Source organism: Cyclopterus lumpus, chromosome 7, assembly GCF_009769545.1.
Source record: "Cyclopterus lumpus isolate fCycLum1 chromosome 7, fCycLum1.pri, whole genome shotgun sequence".
NCBI lineage: Eukaryota > Metazoa > Chordata > Actinopteri > Perciformes > Cyclopteridae > Cyclopterus > Cyclopterus lumpus.
Genome location: NC_046972.1, coordinates 17136912 through 17158362, shown reverse-complemented (window position 1 = coordinate 17158362; position 21451 = coordinate 17136912). Strand labels below are relative to the sequence as shown.

At 42.9% G+C, this 21451-nt stretch overlaps 1 protein-coding gene across 1 annotated transcript in view; it reads left to right on the top strand.

The window, feature by feature from the left end:
• Nucleotides 1-2419: 2419 nt before the first annotated feature.
• Nucleotides 2420-21451, top strand: part of hspg2 (heparan sulfate proteoglycan 2) — an 80869-nt gene continuing 61837 nt past the window's right edge. The window contains exon 1 of the mRNA XM_034536963.1: nucleotides 2420-2821. Coding sequence (XP_034392854.1) covers nucleotides 2753-2821 — 69 coding nt within the window. The 5' untranslated portion in view covers nucleotides 2420-2752. The remainder of the gene's footprint in view (nucleotides 2822-21451) is intronic.

Here is a 21451-nt window from a genome sequence, read left to right as displayed (position 1 = left end):
CTTCCGTAGTTTACTCAGCTCCCTACCCCAGCATAAATACCAGATCATCAGCTGTGTTATTAAGCCTTAAGCCTATCTGAAAGCCAGATAAAAACAGACATAGTACTTTGCATTAATGATGTTGTTTTTAACCGTTAATTAGGATTCTCTAGGCAATAGATACCGAAGATGATGGTGTTTGTGAGTCACCGGGGACTGGGCCTGGAGTCGAAGAAGCTGAAGTATCCTTAACATTTCCTTGAATGGTACATTGGTTTTGGGACCTGTAATAATGGGTTGGGACAGTTTTGACTAAACATGTTTGACACAACTTTTCCACTGCCTTTCTGCTGACAGGAGGCAAGGGAGGAGTCCCTGAATCAAACCACTGTGGTCAGTGAGATTCTTTGAGTAAGCATTCACAGTCAAAGACTATAAATGATCTCTCTTGGGTATTCAACAAGAATCTAGAGGGCACAGGAATAAATGTTTGCTCTGAAGCCTCCTGTTTACTTTGTGATTCATCCGAGATGAACAGTGTTGGTTCTTTAAGTCGGTCTTCAATGTTGTATCAACAAAGAAGCTAAAAAAGAAGATATTAAATATTGCGTATGGCTTTAAGTCTTCACGTCTTGGCAGAGGGAATTTTGCACATGCCTTCTTCATTTATCCCCTGTGTTACAGTTTCCATCCACCTAGCTAATAATATTTGGGTGTGACATCACTAGTTTGGATGCCAATCATGGTACAAATGCATCCAAAACCATAGATTCTGGATTTCTCAATGAGGCAGAAGGACACAAATTGTCATTCAAAGCATTGTCATTTTATACATCTTTTAAAAAAGTCTGGAGTAAATGTATTACAATTAGATTGTATAAATATAATCTCACAAGTGGAACATTCATAACATACCAACCAACTCGATAAGGCCACATCCTGTTCATCTCCCTTTTAGCCTATTTTGGTGCACATATGAGAACAGGTCCTTGACAATTCCATTCAGGGTTCAGCTTTTAATTAGCAACAGCTGTCTCCGAGTGTTAGTGTGCTCTTTACACCAGTTACTTTAATGGACACAAACATACAGTCCTCCACACAGCTCCTGACTTCAGTACTTTACCACTTGTTTCTGTGTGTGACTTATATTTAGGACATGTCTCTGATGGGACAGCAACAAAGGATAGTTCATGTAGTTTATATTTCTACTTGATGCTTGAGTAGGTTATTTGTATCCACTGCATGGAGAGGTTTTCGGTGTCATGTCCTTCTAACACCAGTAGAGGGCACTTAATGCTCAAGTTTACTGTGTACAGCTAATAAATCTGCAACAGCAGTTCTATTTTCTACCAAAATAAAGCAATCTCAGTCTTTTCAGGACCATGAGCTTTCCATAGACACGTCTATTTACCATTTAATTATTAAGAAAAACATCGAGCACTGGAGTGGAACTACGTTTCAGGAATGCCAGGAAGGACTTTGAAAAATATGTCTCGAGGGCATGAAAAGTCTATTACACGTGTACAGCAGGTTAATTGCCCAATCGAAGAAAAAATAAAAATCTCTGAGGATTAGCCAATTCTTCTTTAAGTATTGTGTGTCACTTGTATGTGAGTGTTTCAATATGCTGCCTAATACCTGCACTCATACATAATATAAGTAGCTGTAGCCAGCAACTGCATATTATATATTATTGCATCAATAATAATAATCCACTATATATAATGAAGGTTAACGACCACCGAGCTCATTTCGGCTATGTAGTGGGTACCTTGATACTTAAAGTACATTTTATTAATAATACTTTTACTTGAGTACGATTTTTGAATGCCGACGTTTTACTTGTAACAGAGTACCTATCATTAAAAAAAATCTCCATCACCACCGTCACAAACTCAATATTTAGTGCACGTACAGACTTTAAATCCGCGCGTGCATGTATGCCGCTGTGAATGGCATTTTTTCCTCAGAAGCCCGACACACGCGAGGAGTGTGTGCGGTCACGTGAAGAACTAACAGGTCTACTCAGTGGCGTCTCCCCACACTGGGATTAGCTGTCTTCTCTTTCAGCACTCCCCGAATTCCATTCCGCCTCTTACTTTTTCGGCAGCTCTCTCTCGCTCTCTCTCTCTCTCTCGCTCTCTCGCTCTCTCTCTCGCTCTCTCGCTCTCTCTCTCGCTCGCTCGCGCGCGCGCTCTCTCTCTCTCTCTCTCTCTCGCTCTCTCTCTCGCTCTCTCGCTCTCTCTCTCGCTCGCTCGCGCGCGCGCTCTCTCTCTCTCTCTCGCTCTCTCGCTCTCTCTCTCGCTCTCTCGCTCTCTCTCTCGCTCGCTCGCGCGCGCGCTCTCTCTCTCTCTCTCTCTCTCTCGCTCTCTCTCTCGCTCGCTCGCGCGCGCGCTCTCTCTCTCTCTCTCTCTCGCTCTCTTTTTCCACCATAGGACTTTGCAAGACTGCATTTAGCCGCACACTACAAGTCCCAAGTTTCGGAGTGCAATTTGTGGAGCTTCTCCGCATCGATATTGTACGTCTCCCTCCCTCCCCCCCACTAGAAAACAACAACAACAACAAAAACAGCAACTGCCGCGATAGAGGATCGCTTTTACCTGTTGATGAAGTCCCACCGGGTGCGGGGCGCAGAGGAGCAGTCGGGTTTCTTCACACAGAAGAGAAGTGTGCAAAAGGTGCACGCGACACACCGCTCCAGCGGCCAGGAGGAGTGAGGGACTACGGGTTTTCTTTCCCCCGGCATTCGCAGCCTGTGCTGGGTTGGTGGAAAATGGGCACTCCGACCACCTCGACCTGTGGACTTATCCTGTCTCTGATACTCACATGCCAGCTGGTTACTGTAAGTGCAGCTCACACTTGCTTTTTACTTTTCACTGTTCCACTCTGGATTTTATGTTTCATTCATCCACACAATTGACTTATACAACTATTGAATCTCCCCAGAGGTCAAGTCAAAGGTACACATGTGTGCTTTTATGTCCTATTAAAGGCAACAACAACAACAAGAAGTATCAGGCATGTGTTGGTGTTACTATTTATGTTCAGGAGTGTGGTCTGCTGGCGCAGGGCTGCTCATACGCAAGTGGGCTGGAGAGCAGATTCCGGTCCACGCCACACAGTCATATCAGCATGTACAGTAAAGGGGCTTTCAACAATAATATGACAAACTAGAAGCTGCTGCTGCGTAAAGCTGGGCTAAGTTTGTCCATAGAAACAAGCTATTCATAGCCCCCCCCCCCCCCCCCCCCCTCAACTCCTAAACCTTCTCAAACTTAGCCAGGCTACACTTTGCACTGCTTTCACTGCATGTTTAATGTCACATAGGGAGTTGGCTTTATATTTTGACATTGTGAGCAAAATATACATGAACATGCTCAATGGTAGGCCTGTGTCTTATATGTCCTTATTATCGACTTACTATCTTTTCGTCATTATAATTTCTTTTCTGAAAATAATTTGGGGTTGTTGGGGACTTTGGGATGTGAAAACAAAAAAATATGAACATGAATCCACTTCTCAGGTATCATTCTCCTCCATCCAAGATCTACTACATTTGGGAGAATGCACCACATTGGGAATTCCCCACCAAGTTACCTTTTTTTATTCCTCCAGACCAGTAGCCCAAAACCCAAATATTTAATTTACAATGTTAAACAACAGAGAACAGCAGCAAATCCTCACTTTTGAGAGCCTGGAAACAAGATTTTTTTTCTCCATTTTTGCTTGATAAATGACTTTAACAATGAATCCGTTATCAATATGTCAGTCTGATATAAGATGTTTTGCTCCGCTATGAATCATATCGAGGAGGACTATTGCTTTGCTGCTGAGAATGCCCCTCCTAAAGAAATACTGTCTGATTTCTCACATTTATTCTCTCCAATAAACAGAGCTGTCATGGTTGAGATATCTGTGACTCCTCTGTGTTGATTTGATATGAAGGAACGCCTGTTTGAATGATGGGACATAGTTGCGGTGGCCAGCAGACGTTCTCCTGCTGGATATAGAGTGTATGAGCAGTAATATCGAAAGCTAAAGTGTCGACGACTTCAAGGTATATTTAACATCCAACTGTGACATGCTATCAAGCGTGCAGCCTTTCCCGTGAATGGACATGATCTATCACTTTGCGAGCTGACACAAAGTGACACAGAAGGTGCATTACCTGTATTCTCAAAGGCAACACACCTTCTGTATCTTTTAATACCATCGATCCAGAAGCTATCCACTCCCCCAGAGGGCCATCATCATCTGTTGTATCCTGACACTGAAGGTAATAGGAAATGGCCTTTACACTGTTACCACAGCCTTTATTGACTACAAGGTCAACAATACCATCGTAATTGAATTATCTGGAACCACAAGCATCTGTTTCTTGCATTATGATTTTGAACTACAGCAGGCGGACTACCTCTTGATTCAATTAGGCACACAGACTGGTGTTACTACGGGCCCTTTTTTCTCCACACTGGAATGTCAGGGTCATGCGCATCAATTTAAACAATCAAAGTCAACAAAAACTCTCTTTGGGCACGAGTTCACAAATGAGTGCCTGTGTCCTGCTGTGAGCCACGAGCAGTGCTGGTGTGTCGAGTATTTTTACAGCTTAATATTCTATAAAAAAGAAAAAAAATGTAAAAACAGCTACTCCCAAATCTGTTTTCACTCCTATAAGAGTTTTACAAATGGAAATGGATTAATAAGGCCAGTGGTCTTTGCCTCTGGTGTTACTTCATATAAAAAAGTGTTACTTAGTTTTCTGATGTATGACATCAGCCAAACTGAGCACCACTGCTGACAATTTTGGCTCAGAGATCTCTCCCAGTATAGACTGTCACAAGTGTCCCTTGACTTCATTGGGGGTTAGACTGGGGTTGGGGGAAGGGCGGTCTGGATTCCTATGACTATAAAGTCTGCAGAGCGTGTGTCGTTGGCGTAAATTGTTATCGTTCTCTCCTGTGTGCAACTCAACCTCTTCCTTTGCTGCTAAATGTGATGCAGTAGCAGTCTGAACTGATGACTTATTTAGTCTATGCTGGGTAACGTATCGACCAGGCGTGCTGGTTGGTCTATCTGTGCGCAGCCTTTTTGTTTCAGACCCTGCTACCTGGTGTTTAATTCCCATACAGAGTCAATGACGACTCCATGGAGTTGCAAAGCTCAGCAGTGCAAACACCAACTCCACTTCACAGTTTAAACAGTAGGAAGGTCGGTCCCCTCCAGACTATTCACATAATTGCTTGAAGACTGGGTTCAGTTCAAACATTGCATTGTTGAATTATAGCCCCAGGGGCGAGGCCATCTTGGCTGATGGGACAGTGCTGCACTGAAGTGGCTCACCCCTTCCTCAAGCACATTGGCACATATGGAGTGTGCGGGCCAGCAGGCTGTCATTTGTTGATTCCGCAGTGAGGTGTGACTCGGGCCGGTATAGAGGTCAGAGAGGTTAGGACTCTGAACCTGACTGTTTCTCAGTTGAAGGGGGGGGGGGGTGCTTCCTCAAGATTGTTTCACAGCCATGATTGACTTCCACTGCTCAGCATGCAGTTTCAACACCTCTGTGTAGTGAAGTCAATACGAGGGGTTCGCTACGCTTCAAGATCAGCATTTGGTTCGTCGGATATTTTTCTTTGTTCTTTCTGAGTATCGTCTTCTACTGTTACAATAGCTTCATTGGATACAGACACTGGAAATATTCCTTTTTAGTTTGTAGTTCTTAGCCCCCCTATAGTGAAGTGGTTAGTAGATGCCGCCTGTAGCTCGGTAAAGGCAGAGGAGCACACCCTCCTGTGCCCAATTTAAAGGAATGCAGCCGAGGGTTACTTACTAGACGGGCAGGCCATATAAATAAAATGGGCATAGAACTAACATTCCCATTCAAATCAACGTAGCTGAATTGAATTTGACTCTTAGAACAATCAATGCAGGCATTAATTAGAACAATATTCTTCTTTAACCTCAGAGATCTGTTTGATACGTGCTGTGATGCAAATTAGGAATCAAGAAGGCAGAGATGGCCTAAAGGCCTAATTTGGATAAAATATATTTACCCCACCCTTGCCTTGGACACACCCTCACTCACCCACACACACACATGCACACACATATAAACTACTGTCTCCGCACAATATGCATCGCTCTGTGGCTGCAGCAGCGTTGCGCTTTCATGCCCAGAATCGTGACCGTGTCGGACAGAAGAGCCAACTCCAAACACAGCTGCACCTCAGCTGGTACAGCAGCAACGCTGTGCATGTGCTGACATGAGTGCACATACTCTCGAGTACCGCTTGTTGTAACTAGAGTCCCACTCTTTCCATTCTCACCTCTTCGCACGTTTATGTTTTCTCACCGAAGCATATGTTTGTGGATCATATGTTCCTACATCCATTATCAGCTGCAGAAAAAAAAACTTATGTCTTAATCGTGATAGTGATTTGGTAGATTTACTAGCCCGATGTGGCAACAATACATTTTTTTTTATTAAAGTAGAACATGCTGAAAGTATATATCGCTCTTCACTCCTGTGTTTTGAAGCCACAAGTGCAATAAACCCAACAGAGTTCACGTTGAGGTCACAGGATGTCTTGAGGGCACGCGGCACAGTCTACGCCACACGCAATAAAAAGACAGCTAATGGTCAGAAACTATTTGTGGCAGAGCACATCACAGTGGCACAGTTTTCTTTCTCCCTTCACTTGTTCAGTCGTAATGAAGATTATTGGGATTTGAATAATATTCTAAGATTTATTTCTTCATTTTGAGATTGAAATTTACAATGTTTTGCTCAATTAGTGGTTTAATACTTCCTTTAATGACCGTGGTCACTCTGCTCCTCCGGAAATAGTGAATTAGCGAATATTTAATGTATCTATCTATCTATCTATCTATCTATCTATCTATCTATCTATCTATCTATCTATCTATCTATCTATCTATCTATCTATATATGTATCTATCTATCTCTCTATCTAACACCAGCTTGATGAGAAGAACAAAAGACTGTAATAGATTGTTACAGACTCTTGACTTATTTCCTCCATCTTAAACTGCCTTCTTAAATCTTTTCACATTGTCTCACCAGGCTTCTTCCCAGGCTGAACCCAGGCCAGCACTTATTAGAGTTCCATTGAAATGCTAAGTTAACTGTAGTGCACCTTCCCTTTGAAGGTGCTCTCTAGTTGTCGGTGCCCTACTGGATCTGCCATTGTCTTTGCTAGCGGCATTGATGTTAAGTCACTTGGGCATTATCCTTTTTCCTCAAGGGAGCTGCTGCATTGTCTTGGATGGTTCCTCCCAATGTATACAGCTCCTCTGATGGGGGTTGGTGCCCTTTTCACATTTTTGTGTGCTGTGAACAAAGTGGTTTTTTTCCAGGGTACTTAACTTTAAAGGAATGCTATCATTCTTTTTTTCTTCTTCTCCATTGTCTCTTAAAACCAGGTATGACCCTGACATCCTGTGAAGTGTTTATAAAAAACCCACTCTGGTGTCTTATCAGAGCTGATGATGTCTCGCTCACTGAGACCAGCAGCACCCCCACCTCCACTTCCTATTACTGTACGACAAGTCTCGACCTGCGAAAACACAAAGGCTGACATCTTTCCAAGACTTTATTGTAATCCTAAGAAGATTCACCCAAGCTGTTGTTAAACTGTTAATGCTCATTGCTCACAAAGGGAGTTCGGCAAGTAGAACTTTGCAGGCTTCAAGGCGTATTGGCTGAGTGAAAAGTAAATGCAGACACCTGCTTTTGTTAAATTCAGGAGCTTGTCTCCCCAGGCGCTTCACTGCAGCCAACTGCTCCTTAATAACTAAGGATGGGTCAAATGCAGAGAAGAATTTCCCAACGGGGATCAATAAAAGTGTACATTTCTTTCTTTTTTCTTTCTTTTCTTAGGCAGCCATACAGGTTCGAAGCCTAATCAGCAAATGATTTCACAAATGAATGAATTTGAATGAACAGCTGAATAAATGAATTACATTTTTCCTGAGTCTTGCAGCTCTAGTCTCAGTCTTTTAGCATAGTATCATATATGTGGCAAACAAGTGCATATTCATATTCATATCTTAACCCCATTTTTGTTTTAAAACGGGAAACATTCAAAAGTCCTTGCGACCGTGACAGACATAGCGAATAGCTATGTAAATTGCTATAAATTGTCTTGAAAATGCCTTCGAAGCATCTGATAGAAGAGTCCCGTTCCCTTGCTCTCTGCAGAGGCCCTCAGCAGAGATATGAGGAAAGCTGCCCCAGTCTGGTCTGTGTTATCATGTCAGTGGCTGCCCCACGAGACATAACAACTCTTTTTCTTTGTTGTACACACATCCACACACTTCGTGTTCCCATAGGAATTTCCATCTGTTGTTTTCATCCTCTGTCCTTTACTCTTTGTGCTCACAGTAGTTTGTACACTCTGTGAATCCTTGCACTTTGTAGACAAGCAGTACACCAGCATTTATATCGTAGTTGGTGTAAGAAAACTCATTTCTAGTTTCAGTGATTTGCTCCATGATGAGATATCTGTCGAGCTGAAAAGCAAATGGGTTTCTGGTTAAGAGGTTGCCGGTAATCCTTTGTTTTGGTGCACTGGCTTGTGATGGTCTAAAACATTTGTCTCTTGCTGAGTCACCATCCTGTTGGGGAAATGAAACCTGGAATAATCTGCAGGACAAGAGGACCCCACTTCCCCTTAAGCAAAGTTTATTCAGGCTTTCCTGTGTGCATGTCAGATCTGCTGCTCTATATATGCTGAAAGAAACAACCCAGTGTATTTGTTGAACCCCTACTCAAATCTTTTTTCTCTGAAGTATGTTTGTATTTACAAATCCCCACAATCTGTAGTCATTCTCATTTTTCTGCATTCATATCTCAACAAGCAAGGTTTATTTAAACATCTCCCCTGCATCGTCAGTCTTTCTTTCATGCGGTAAAGATAAAAAAGCATTTAGCACAGGTTTTTATTTCTTGCACAGCGAGATCTACTTCATTTGGAGTGCCCGTCAGCTGGTGTGTGGTACTAAAGCTGTAATGAATTCCTGTGGACCTAATTACGCAGAAGTACAAGCCCTTGTTGTTTGTATTTTCTCTCTCAGCGAGGATGTGAAATTAGAATTTCCTTCATCGTGTGTTTTAGCTGCGCAAAGCTTCTCGGTTGGAAATATTTTCCATTCAGGTTTGCTGCTTTTTGAAGATGCGTGTTCCATGCCGTGAGCCCAACTGTGTTGTAATGGAAAGTCTTTGATACACACACACACACCTACAATATTTTTCATGAAAATTATTGCTCAACAAATCTCAAATGCACATAAGTGATGAGATAATGCATCCTTATGTCTTATATTAATAAATCTACAAATATAATGATTTGTTTGATCGTTTTGATAAGCCCCGCCCCTTAGTTGGCTGTCATGCATTTTCATTCAATAGTGCTGCATGGCGATGCAGGCGAGAAAATAAGCTCTGTGGCAAACAAACATTTATGATACTTACACGTTTAATCTTCACAAATGAACATGACTTTTAGGATCTTTGAAGCATAAACAAAATCTGCAGAAGAAACGAGATGACATTAGGTTAGTGCGAACTCCACGGTTGCATGACCAAGTATAGATTACAAAGCTGTCAAGACTGGATGTGTCTTGTGTTCTTTATGACAGTCTCGCCACCAGGAGATGCATGTTCTTTGTGAAACATAGAGGTGTAATAGTAATATACAGTCCAAGACAGTTATTTGTGAGACGTAGGAATGAAAGCCACTGATAAGACGCAAATGCGGACCCAGTCGGTGGTTGAGCGTTTCACTAGATTAAAATCACAGCTTCTTGTATGCTGCTGGAAACCATCACCATTGAGCCTTCTGATCCTTTTTAAATAGAATTCTCTTGAAGCCATTCCAGATAACCATCAAGGAGAAGCTGAGAAGGATTTCAGATGCTATCTTTATTCATGTTGAGAGTTGCAAACTAAATACAAAGAAATACAGAGATTCCTTAACCACCACGCTGACTAAAGTAGCTTAGCATCCATCATATGCCCAGAGGCTTGACAGTATGCAAGTCTACTCAGTACCTGGCAGGCCGAGTGAAGCTGGAGGTTGGCCTTGTAGCATAGTTGGTAAGGCAATGGGAATTTCTGTGGTTTTAGACTAAAGTGGCTGTATATAATTTTCTCTCCACCCAAACCATCTGTTGGTCCAGTGGTATGAGGAGCCATATAAATACTCATCTTTAAGGCGTTTATAAATGCTTCTGAAAGTTTCATTTTTGATTCATCACTGTGCATACGTTATGTATCTGATGTAACTTTTCATTTGTATTTTATATTTTACATCAATGCACAGTTGCGTACTTGTTAAACGTTGACAGTCATAACTCCACTTCAAATATCGTTTCTTGATCTCATGTTATAAACATGTTTTTCCGTGATCATCAGAGACAGTGAAGGCCTCACCTTTCCGTTTCTTCATGCAGGCACAACCTCCAGCAAGGCTATTATTGCTTTAAAAGGGGTAATTAAATGGTTCTTCCTCTGAACTGAGAGCCAGTGTGATTTATGTGGACGATGAGCACATAGAGGAGGCTCTTTCAGCTGTGCCAGCACGAAGAGGCCCTGTCTTCCCTACCAGGCCCCACCTGCTGAGGCTTCATTATGACCCTGTCATGGGTACAAGGGGTGTAGATGGGGGCACACACACACACGCACACACGCACACACACACACACACACACACACACACACACACACACACACACACACACACACACACACACACACACACACACACATTTGGCACAACGCTAGGCTGCAGTCAGATTCTCTGACCCAGACATCAGTTTTGCCTGTGGGCACATGATTAACCTCTGTCTGTTGTTTCACTGGGGCTTGCCGGGTGCCGGAATAACGCAAAACAAGATTTTAGGGAGATACTAGAAGAATGAGAGCAAAGATGTTTTTTCATGCCCATTTGTTTTTTAGAATGGGCCAACCAGACAGGCAGAGATTCAGGTCTGGGTGCTTTGTCTCTGAGGGCAAGTCAGCACTATTGCTGCAGCCCAGAGGTGGAGCTTGTCCTAATCGTGTCATACACCCATAATGTATGCCTCATACATACAAACATAAATAGAACTATTAAAGACCTGCTCTTTCTCTTTTTAGGTCAAAGGTAGTCCAGGTAAATACATTAAAAAAAAGTATTTTGAATGTCACCCCTGAATTGATGTTCAATGTAAAAGTGTATGGATGTTGGGGTGATGTAATGCATGGATCTGTGGAAACTGATTCTTCAACTGAATGGTTGAATGAGAAGCAACAATAACATTTATTTTCAAACAAACATGTACTATACTCTCAGGCATCAATAGCATGTGTTGTCAATCATGGCTCATCCTGCTCCCATACAGCCCTCTAGGCAGGAATACCTGGACTTATGTTGAGGAGGAATGAGTGTTTGCTGACATGAAGATTTATAAGATTTATTTGAAAGTAAAACAAATTATAATACATTTTATTACTAACTAAAAAAAAACAGTTGTATTTGGGTTTATTGTCTTAAGACAGCAACGTTTTACTGTGAAGAACTGTCCGCAGAGTGAGTGATGTACCCTCCCTCACTGGTGAAAGCTGAGTCTTAAATGATCCCCTTTCTGCAATTTTTTCCCCTTGAAAGGTCATGAACTGGCTTGTGCTGGCTTGTCCATTAGCACTGTGATGAGTCACACCTATAGAGGAGACTGCAGTTAGTTTCACTGCTGTTTCTCGTGTCCCTGACTGGTTTGCTCTGCTGATCAGCCACCGGAGCTCGTCGTATTTTCACACGAACACACGGGGGGCCCTTGCCTATAATTACCTCTTATTATAGTAGGAAATGGATCCCTCACATCTGCTTTCAATGAATGGCCAGGATAGACCTCCTGCTTTCTTGTATTATTGCATAAACCTCTGGCAAACAGATGTCTTTGTAGGTGTGAGTACACCTTCAAATTAAGGCCTGTTGTTGAAATATGAGGACAGGTGAAATTTGTCTGTCAACTGTTGAGAGGAAGATAGTCCCGGACTTTGTTTATGCTTGTCAGATGTCAGGCCCCTGGGTTGACTTTAATGTAGAGTGTTATTAAAGGGAATTATCTTGTACAGTTTTGTTTCCCCTGCAGCTTCTATGTAAATGAAAAAGTAAATGATGGTCCTGATTGCAACTCCAGCCCATTTAATAGTACCATCCTGTGTATAGTTAGCACCATGGGTTGCACAGAGAAATGCCATGTATTTACTTTGTCCCCATAAGGGGAAATTTGAGTTTGACTTTTGGCATTACGTGTTCTTCATTCGACTTAAAGTTACATATCCTTTTGTTTTATTACATAGTAATATTCAGAGATGTATGATATTTGCTGACATGCAGGAAACTCACTATCATTCATTGAGATCCAGTTAGTTTTTGTCTTGTTTACATTGCAGTGAAGCAATGTGCATGTTGGTATTGTTCTGCTCTGGACATGCAGGCATTTTATTTTTGGGACTATCTTGTTTGAGGAAGGGCATGTGGAGTAAAGGAAGTGTTTGATTTAGCTTAGGGATTTTATCTGTCTCTCAAAGCATAAGATCCGGCAGGCGTGGTCCTGTCTGGGGGAATTCCTCCCCAGACTTCATCAAGGCTGCTTTCAGGCGTACTGAAATGCTCTTTTATCACACATATTACCCAGATATGCATACGACTAGATAAGCTTGATATAATGCTGATATTTATTGACTCATTTTATGGATCTGGTTGTTTCGGTGGAAATCATTACATTTTTGATCAATCTGTCAATCACTATAGATGAAAAAAGTTCACAGCCTGCTATTGGGTGTGTGTGATAGACTGGTGAATGATCCCCTGCAGGGAAATAGTCTAGACAGGAAGATTCACAGACTAGGTGACTATACGTTTAGGTTGTTTTGCTGATACATTCGGTAACTAAAAACAAAAGGTCATCGGTTTTATGCATGACTCATATTGAGGGTTTTATCTTAAGTTAAACAGGATAAGTAGTAATAGACATTAACAGACATTAAAAGCAATGACAGTGTACCATATTTACTCTTTCAGCAATGTGTTTGATGGGAAAATATGGATAAATATGTAAAATTTTAAACAATAATAAAAAGTTGAAGCATGTTTTACTGTGTATGTTAAGACACTGTGCTAAACGTCAGGCCGGCAATACTATAATTGATGCAGGAAAAGTTGGAGACTTCTCAAGAGGCTCTTGTTGAGCCCCTTGTTGACCTTGGACAAAAGCAATGACAGGACTTAGGTTTATCTTCCATCCAACAGCTTTTCCCCTGGCCCTTGTTCATAACCATATCTTCATCCTGCACTCTCAGTTTGCTTATCCAAAGTCTGCTCTGAGAATGACTTGGGTTTTGGCTGGCTTATATTTCCACATTTGTGTCTAAAGTTGGAGGCATTGTAGCAGTATAAGGAACTTATCGTGCACGTCTTCAACTGTTATAACAACAGCTGCCAAAACATCTTTAAAAGTTTTAGCCAAGTGATTTTTCTCACGAGTGCTTCCTGTTGTCAAGGGAGTGACCTACTGCTTCTGTCTGATGTAGAAGTTGTAGAATACGGAAAAGATGAAAATGAAACATGAGCCTACATGAGTAAAACAGGTGAACTAATCCTATATATAGGGTTTGTGATTTTCTGGCCTACTGAAACAAATGAGCTTTACACCTGGAGAAAGCCAACCTTCACATTACTGGGATTCCCCAGAGCCTTCTCCTTGACCCAGCCTCCAGAACATAATCCGGTTCTTTGCAAGTGTCCTGCCCCTTGATCCTTTGTCAGGGGGTGTCAGAGGGAGTTTGAATTGAGGGTTTAAAATTGTGCACGGAGAAAGTGAGAGCCAATCAGAATGGAGGCATTTTATCCCGGCAAAGTGGCCACCTGATCCCCTTTCACATGCCAAACCTAATAATTGGCTCCAGGAATGTTCACATTCATCTGCTGTAGGGTATCGTTAAAGAAGTAAAGCTCACTGGCTTTTTGGAGGGTGATTAAGATTTGACTTGATCCTTGGGTTTGAGGAAATAAATAACTTCACCAAACATAGAAGACAACACGCAGGAAAGTCCCTTGTTAGGGTGAAGCTTCAGGTCACAGCTCTGCTAGCCAGAGGGTGAGCAGATTTGCTTCTAAACATGTCTATTTTTGGTCATACAAAATTTGACCCTGTCAAAACAAGATTGTCAAGAATCACTCTATGCTGGAATAGGATGTAGCAAAGTTAAATGGAGTATAAACAGAAAACTGTGCTGTGTGTAATGACGTCGAACTGAGGTGCACACTCTTACTGTGAGGAGCTTACCAGTCTGAGGAGTCTTGAGTTGTGTGCTGTGCAGATGTGGGTGTGCCGGTATGCTCAGCAACAGTTGGCTGTGCCTACCACCACTCAGAGAGTTTTCTGAAACATGGCTTTCTTCAGTGTTTATTGCTTCTTGTCCAGGCCTAACCTCAACCGGGGAGTTGAGGGGGTTGCCAACCACAGCAGCAGACGGCCTACTGTACTGCACCTCTCTGACGAAAGATCTGGAAAATGCATGTGTGGAGTTTTGCATTGAGGAGAGACTTGCACAAAAGCATCTTTCACTGCTACTGTCATAGCTAGAAGTTTTCCTGGGAATGTGCAGTGACTAGTAGCAATCACTATTTCCACAAAACACTGTTTTGTGGAAATATGTTACAAATGTTTAGGCATTAGTAAACAACTTTTCTGAAATGGCACAGACGTCTAGAGACATCTCCTTACCGGACCTCACCCCTGTTTTATCCTGCACCCACTCTGGCTGCGGGGCCTCTACCGGAGGGTGTAATAACACCTGAGGTATTTTTATCTCACCCTGGAATTCCACCTCTGTTCTCCTCAAAGATCTCCTGGCTAAAATGCAAAAAAACTTAGCCGGAGCAAGTTGCCTGCCTCACTCCATTTTCTTCATTCTTGTTGACCTTTTGCCACATTAAATCATAGTTGGACTCGGTGCACACTGTGGGTCAAACGCCTGGAGCACGCTGTCAGGGCTGCTGCTGTCGTCACCGGAGAGTTCACAAACAACGCTCTCTGTCTGCGCTTGGCGTCTCCTCTCCTCATCCCTCTGTGTGTGCGAGTTTAGATGTCTCTCACACTCACATTTGCTGGCCCTCTCTCCATAAATGGCAGCGTTTTAAGGGCTGATGTCCCCACGCATTATGTGACGCAGCCTCTGGAGGCCCCCCATGGGTTGCATTGGAGAATGCTCCGACACAAGCGAGAGTTCGCCTCAATGACATGAGTCTGGGAGGGCTTAGCCAGACTCTACTCCGCTCTCGGCTGAGATGCCGCAACACATGTCTTTCAGTTTAATAAAAGGCAATAACTTTGAAGGATTCTGTTATTCTATGATAAATCTTTTAATAAAAAAAAAAAAAAAAGCCTCCAAAGCCTTAGTGAACTACAGCAGCATTCAATGCTGATTTTGCCTGAGACAAAAATTAGTTCATCATCTTTTTATGGTAACAGATGACCAACCAAAGTACCCATTGGGAATGGCTCTGTGTAGCATCACTATGTTTCATATTTATTTTTAATTGTTGAATGTGGGCAGCCAGCCCATGATGGTCACATATATACATTTTATTATTTTTCATCTCAGATTTGATGTTGAATTTTAGAGAATCCTTTTCATATTTGTCCGTGTGGGCTGTGATGAAAGCTGACCTTTTCTTCTTGCTCCTATTTTGTGCTGTTCTGCAAGTGAGGACATTTCTCTGTTCTCTTGTCTACTCCCACTTTCGGCTTTCCCATGGTGCATGGCGGCAAAAACAGCTGTCAGGTTATTTCCAATGGGGAGGATGGGGATTCTTGAAAAATGAGGATAACCTCAGAATACTTTCTCTGCTTCCTCCCTTTGATGATGTTGTCAACATCCGACTGCAGTGTCTTGTTTGCTCTGCAAAGCAGAACATCTGGAGAGGAGCACAGCCATCTTTTCGGCTACAGCCCGATTATGTTTATATTAATGGCATAGACAGCTGAGAAAGAATATTTTTGTTCTCACAGTCCATCACTTGTTTCCTCTTGGCAGAGCTAACAAAGAGTATTATTGAAAATAATAAAGTGTTGTGGGAAAAAAAAGACTTTGATGTGCAGGTGGCGCCCAACAAAGACTTTTGTTCAGTTAACAGCAGGTTTGGTGGTGATGTTATAAGCTTAAAGTGCGTCTTGGGTTACTAAACAAAGACTGTTCAAAACTCATGGTTTGAGATGCTCAACATGTTGGAGCTGCTTTGCGTTCCAAAAGCTTCACCATGGTACCCGGCCAAATCCCAGTTAATTATGAGATCGCCATCCCCAGTAGCATGACCTTGGGAACCGGGGGAAAGTGACTTTACCAACATGAAATCCTTCCCTCTGGACAGGACGCCTGGAGAGTATTCTCTCCCTTGCCCAAAAGCCTGGATACATTTCTGTTCTCACAAAGTCAACTCGTCGTGAGCAATCTATTATTGTAAAAATGCTTGTACGCAGCTTTTCATTTGTTGGTACTCCAAGGATCCAATTTGTTCCAGAAACAGTTACATAAGCTGCGTACTTAGAATGATTTTGTCTGCTTATCCTGCTTTTCCCACACAGTGTAACCATGAACTAATCGAGTATGATACACAGACGGGGGGTGTTGGGGTTAGGGGGGTTGACAGATTGAGCTTGCTCTGGCTTGTGATTATTTGGGACATTGTGTGTGTGGTCAAGTCAACAGGTGGTGTCAGATTAGTTGGTCCTGAGGCGAGAATGAGCAACAGAGAAAGAGGGGAAGCTAAATCTAACACTGCCGCAGCCGGGAATGTAGTGAAACCAGAGCTTAATCAAAGAGCCATCACACAGTGGCTGCTGTCGTTGTGTTTAATGAGATTGGTACGTTGCATTGCAGACGCACATTATATTTCAGCCACGCATGCTTTAGAAGTCTGGCTCTCAGTCTGCTGGTCCACCTCTTCTTTCCAGACAAACATATCTCAATAACTGTTAGATGGATTCATAATAACTTTGGTGATTCTCACACTTTACATTTGTGCCAAAGCACAACCTCACAGTGTCACTCGTCTGATTTAGTCTAGTTACAATGTGGCTAAAATGCAATTGTATTTTAGATCACATTAATTTCAAATATACTGTAGTGCAGAACAGTTCTGGACAAACTTTCTGATACTTGTGTGATATGTTTTAACATGAAGTACTGTCATTGCATGTACAAATATGTGTTTTCATTTATTTAGTATATTTGGAAACATTCTAGTACAATTGAGCATGAAGGGTTGTTTTTCATTGTGGAAGCTCTGTACTGTAACTACTTTACTGCATTCTTGGCCAGCTCAATTTTGCTTTGTGTTGCGTCACGCTGTTGGCCACCAGTTTGTAGCTTCATCTCACCGGCTTCCATTGAAAATGACTCGCAGCATGTTGCTGTGTCGCTCATGGTGTGAATACAGCAGCAGCTACGCTCTCTGTACTCCAACCACACTCTGACAGCACTGGCACTCTTCTCTCCGACTCTCACTCACGTTGCTACCGTCGTCTTCCGGCGACAAGTCACATGACGACACAATAACAAACGGATACCTAAAGGGAAAGAAAAACATTTCATCTCTTCTTTGGGTCCCTTCCACAATGTGTTCAGACAATTTTAATTTCAAATCCGAGCCTGTCAGTGGCACTTTTAGTGGATGTGCATTGAAGGTGAGTGAGTTACCCTGTGCGATATAATGACCCACTTTCAGAAATGGTATAGTCGCCATTAGTCACCTAGACACAAAAACACCAGAAAATAGAGTCCAGGTTAAAAAATACAGAAGCCCCCCTTTAGCGTTAGGGCACCTCACAGTTCTCCAGTGGGAAGAAAAGCAGGCCTCTTAAGTGACACATGAGCTTATTCAAAGGGTCCCTTTCTGTTATAAATAAGCAGGCCTGGGCCAGCCAAGCCGGAGCTGCTCTTCCCCTCCGAGCTGCCACCAGTCTCCGCACCTCGCCTGGCAGCTGTCGTCTGGGGGAACTGAAGCTGGCCCCTCGGTTCCCTCCTCCCGGGGACAGTACCGGAAACACACTCGCTATTCATAGACCTACGAATTACTCACATGGTGTTTATGTTCGATGTGACAGTTCAGGTGAGACAGCATTTGATCGTATTTTTCCAGTCTTCTTTTTCCAGTCTTTTTTTTGTTCTATTTTATCCCTGGTGCAAGTTGATCATTTTAGCTCTGCTTGGTTTACCAATTAAGACTATAAACATTCATTGGGATATTGTTCTCACAGTAAGAGTACCAGTAGTTTTAAGAGCTAAACCTCAAATCCAATAAATTGGCCTTTCCCACAAACCACAGAGCCCCATCAAAACTGAATAGCTCCATTCCTGGCTGATAACTGTGTGCCCGTTAACAATGTGTGTTTCCTGTGTGTGTGTGTGTTCAGGTGTGCAGTTTTTCGTGTGCGTGTGTGCATTTCTTAATACCTGCATATCTAAATAGGGGGGTGGGCTTTTGTTCAATGATGGTGGGGCCTTCAGGTTCCACCGCTGGGCCGTCTGTGGCCACGATTCCAGGTGGTCTGTTGACGCAGGGTCCTGCTGGGGCCCCTGTTGGGGCCCCTGCTGGGGCGATAATTGAAAAGATGGGGTTTCTGAGGGTGTCAACTGGACCTTCACGCCCAGAGATGTTTGGGTGGAATGTGGTCACGCTCTATTTTCCCACCCACAGTGGAAAAGTAATACAGTATAGCTTTTAAAAACACTTTTAGCTACCTGTAAAGAAGCCAGAAGGATGTTTGTTTGGGGGAAAAAAAGATTCTCAACGGGGAAAAAAAGCAAACTTTTGGCAGTTTTACAGTGTCTTTCTTTCAGACCTCTAAAATTATCAAATTATTATGAAAAGACTCGTGAGGTTTTGCTCTGCAGCTGTTTAAAAATATCCCTTGTCTTGTGATTCGGGTATCACTGAGGCTTAAAAAAGCCTATCAACGATAGCGTTTCAGTTAGTTTTAGGCTGGAGTGTCTGCTTTCACTGGCCGCTTACGACCTCTGCTCTCTGTCTGGTCGTTGTGTCGCCAGGCTGTGACCTCTGGCCTAATATACATCACGGTGACTCATCCCCAGTTTGAAAATTGTGCCATTTGTGGCTGACTCAGACAAGGGAAGAGATGACACGCATAAAGTAAAGTACAGATTAAATGACTCAGCCTTTGTTTTAATTTATGTGGGATATCTGACAAAAGTTAGGCAGATCAGTTCATCAGTTTCCGTCACAGAAATGTGTTAAATTGACTTTTGTAAACACTCAACATTTGATACAACGATCATGCAAAAGTAAAAGCTCAGGCGTGTTATTATCAGGTGTGGTATTAACTCACATTGGTTTTAATTACAGCTGTGCACATGCGTACATAGTCAGGGTTTATTGCCTCATCCTCCTGCTCCTTTGATTCTAGCAGCAGAGCAAAAAAGAAAAAGCTCAAAACACATTTTTTTCTTTTAATTTCAATTGTTGCTCTGTAGACATCCTTTCTAGTCCTGTGTAACTGCACCTTATCCACAAGTCTGCACAGGCTGGATGCTTATTTGGACATGCCTCCCCAAACAGTTGGTCTAAAGGGTGAGGAGTGTGTGTGGTTGTGTAGCAGATGCTGACATGCTGGAGGCACTGCTTGCTTTACCACAGAGGACTGTTGTCCCTCAGGGGGGCAGACACAACAGACTCTCTTATAGCTTTTTGTAGAATGTGTTTGATCACATCAAGGTGGAATGCTTTTCCATGTGATGTGTATTTAGTGATAGAAGTGACATGCATCTCCATGGTTTTAACTTTACCATTTAAAGGGGAACTCTTCAGATTTTGGTGGAATTAGAAAGGAGTGAGCTTACCATACCCTCTGCAGCCCGCCCCTCATCTCCGTTTGAGGCAACATAAGTAAATAAGAGCATAACATATCGGAATCTACGACTAAACTGTGGGCCGTCTCTTTCCAGTGGGAGACCAAGCTTATTGTAAAATGCGTGGCATGGCTGTTGTGTGGGAGAGAGAATGAATGACCTGAGGGAATGCTCAGCAGGCACTCCAAGCATGTGTTTAAAAATGCAGACTTCTCCTTCACTTTTTGCTCCCTGGCCCCCTTCAATCCTCCCTACAAACCCCCTTTTCTGAGAAAATCTGAGGTGTTTGTTGCACCCACAGTATTAGTCATGGACCACTTTGAGAAGACAATCCCTGCACCTTGTCAAAGAGTGTTTGTCCGTTGAATGAAGAGCCCCCTTCCACTTCCTCCCCTTCCAATCACTTTGGATTAAACCCTGTAGAAATGTCAAAGAGCTGCAGAGAGCAGAAGGGCCTCACTCATCGGGCCCTTTATGCTGCAGGGGCCCAGGCAGAGGTTAAGTGTCAGAGGTGGCAGTTTGTCAATTCACCAGCACTCCAAGAAAGAGTTAAATAAATAGGAGCTCTTTCTCTCTCACACAAACATACACAAACATAGACAAAGCATCCCTGTTTTTTAAAACCTTGAGACATCTGCGTGTCCTGTTCCTGCAAGTGTGTGGAAAAGAAACATTTCTCCAGGGTTTATCCTTTTGCCTCCTTATCTTCCATCGCCCTTTCAAAACACGAGGCCAAGGACATCACAAACAACATGCACACAGAATGTATTTGCTCACTATCAAGGTGCTGTAATGGACCTGATTTAATGCTACCCTGCTAATACTCCTGCAGCTACTCCACTGATAGCAGCGGGTCAAGTAAAGGGAGTGCTGGGGTTCTGCAGCTCAGTCCTCGTTGGTGCCTGGTGGTGCTTGGCAAGCTCCATCTTTTCAGCCTACTCTACCTAAAGAGAAGAGCATATGTGTCAGGCTTTCATCCACTTCATGCTCTCTGACGTTTAATTTCCATTCCTGTTTAGTACACGCCGCAACTTCAAGTCGAAGCAGATATTGTTTGTCTTTAATAGGGAGAGGGTAAAAGAGAGCGGCGAGTGGCGAGAGAGGGACGGAGGGTCGGAGAGGTCGGGAATTCATCTTGTGAAGGTTTTCTGTGAGTGCCAGCGCACTGCTTGCTTGAAAGGTCACAACTTGGTGTTCGAATCGATTGAAAGGAATGAGCAATGCACCATGCTGCCTCGTTCACCTCTCACAAACATAAGCAGAAACATGGTGTGAGCTCAGAAGATGCTTTAAATGCTCAATCTTTGCTGCTTCTATCAGAAAACAGCATTACCTATACTTTCATGAGGGAGCATCACTTCTCTGTGGGACTCTTTAGTATCAGCAGCGTCATGTTTTCTGTAACACATTTGTTATGTCTGTTAAGATGTTTCTCACAGACTGTCCTGCAGCTGCAGCAGTGGGTTTGTTTGTTGAGTGGGCGAATCAAGTCCCATGAAGAATTCTTCTCACACTGCCTCCGACAGGCTTTTGCTG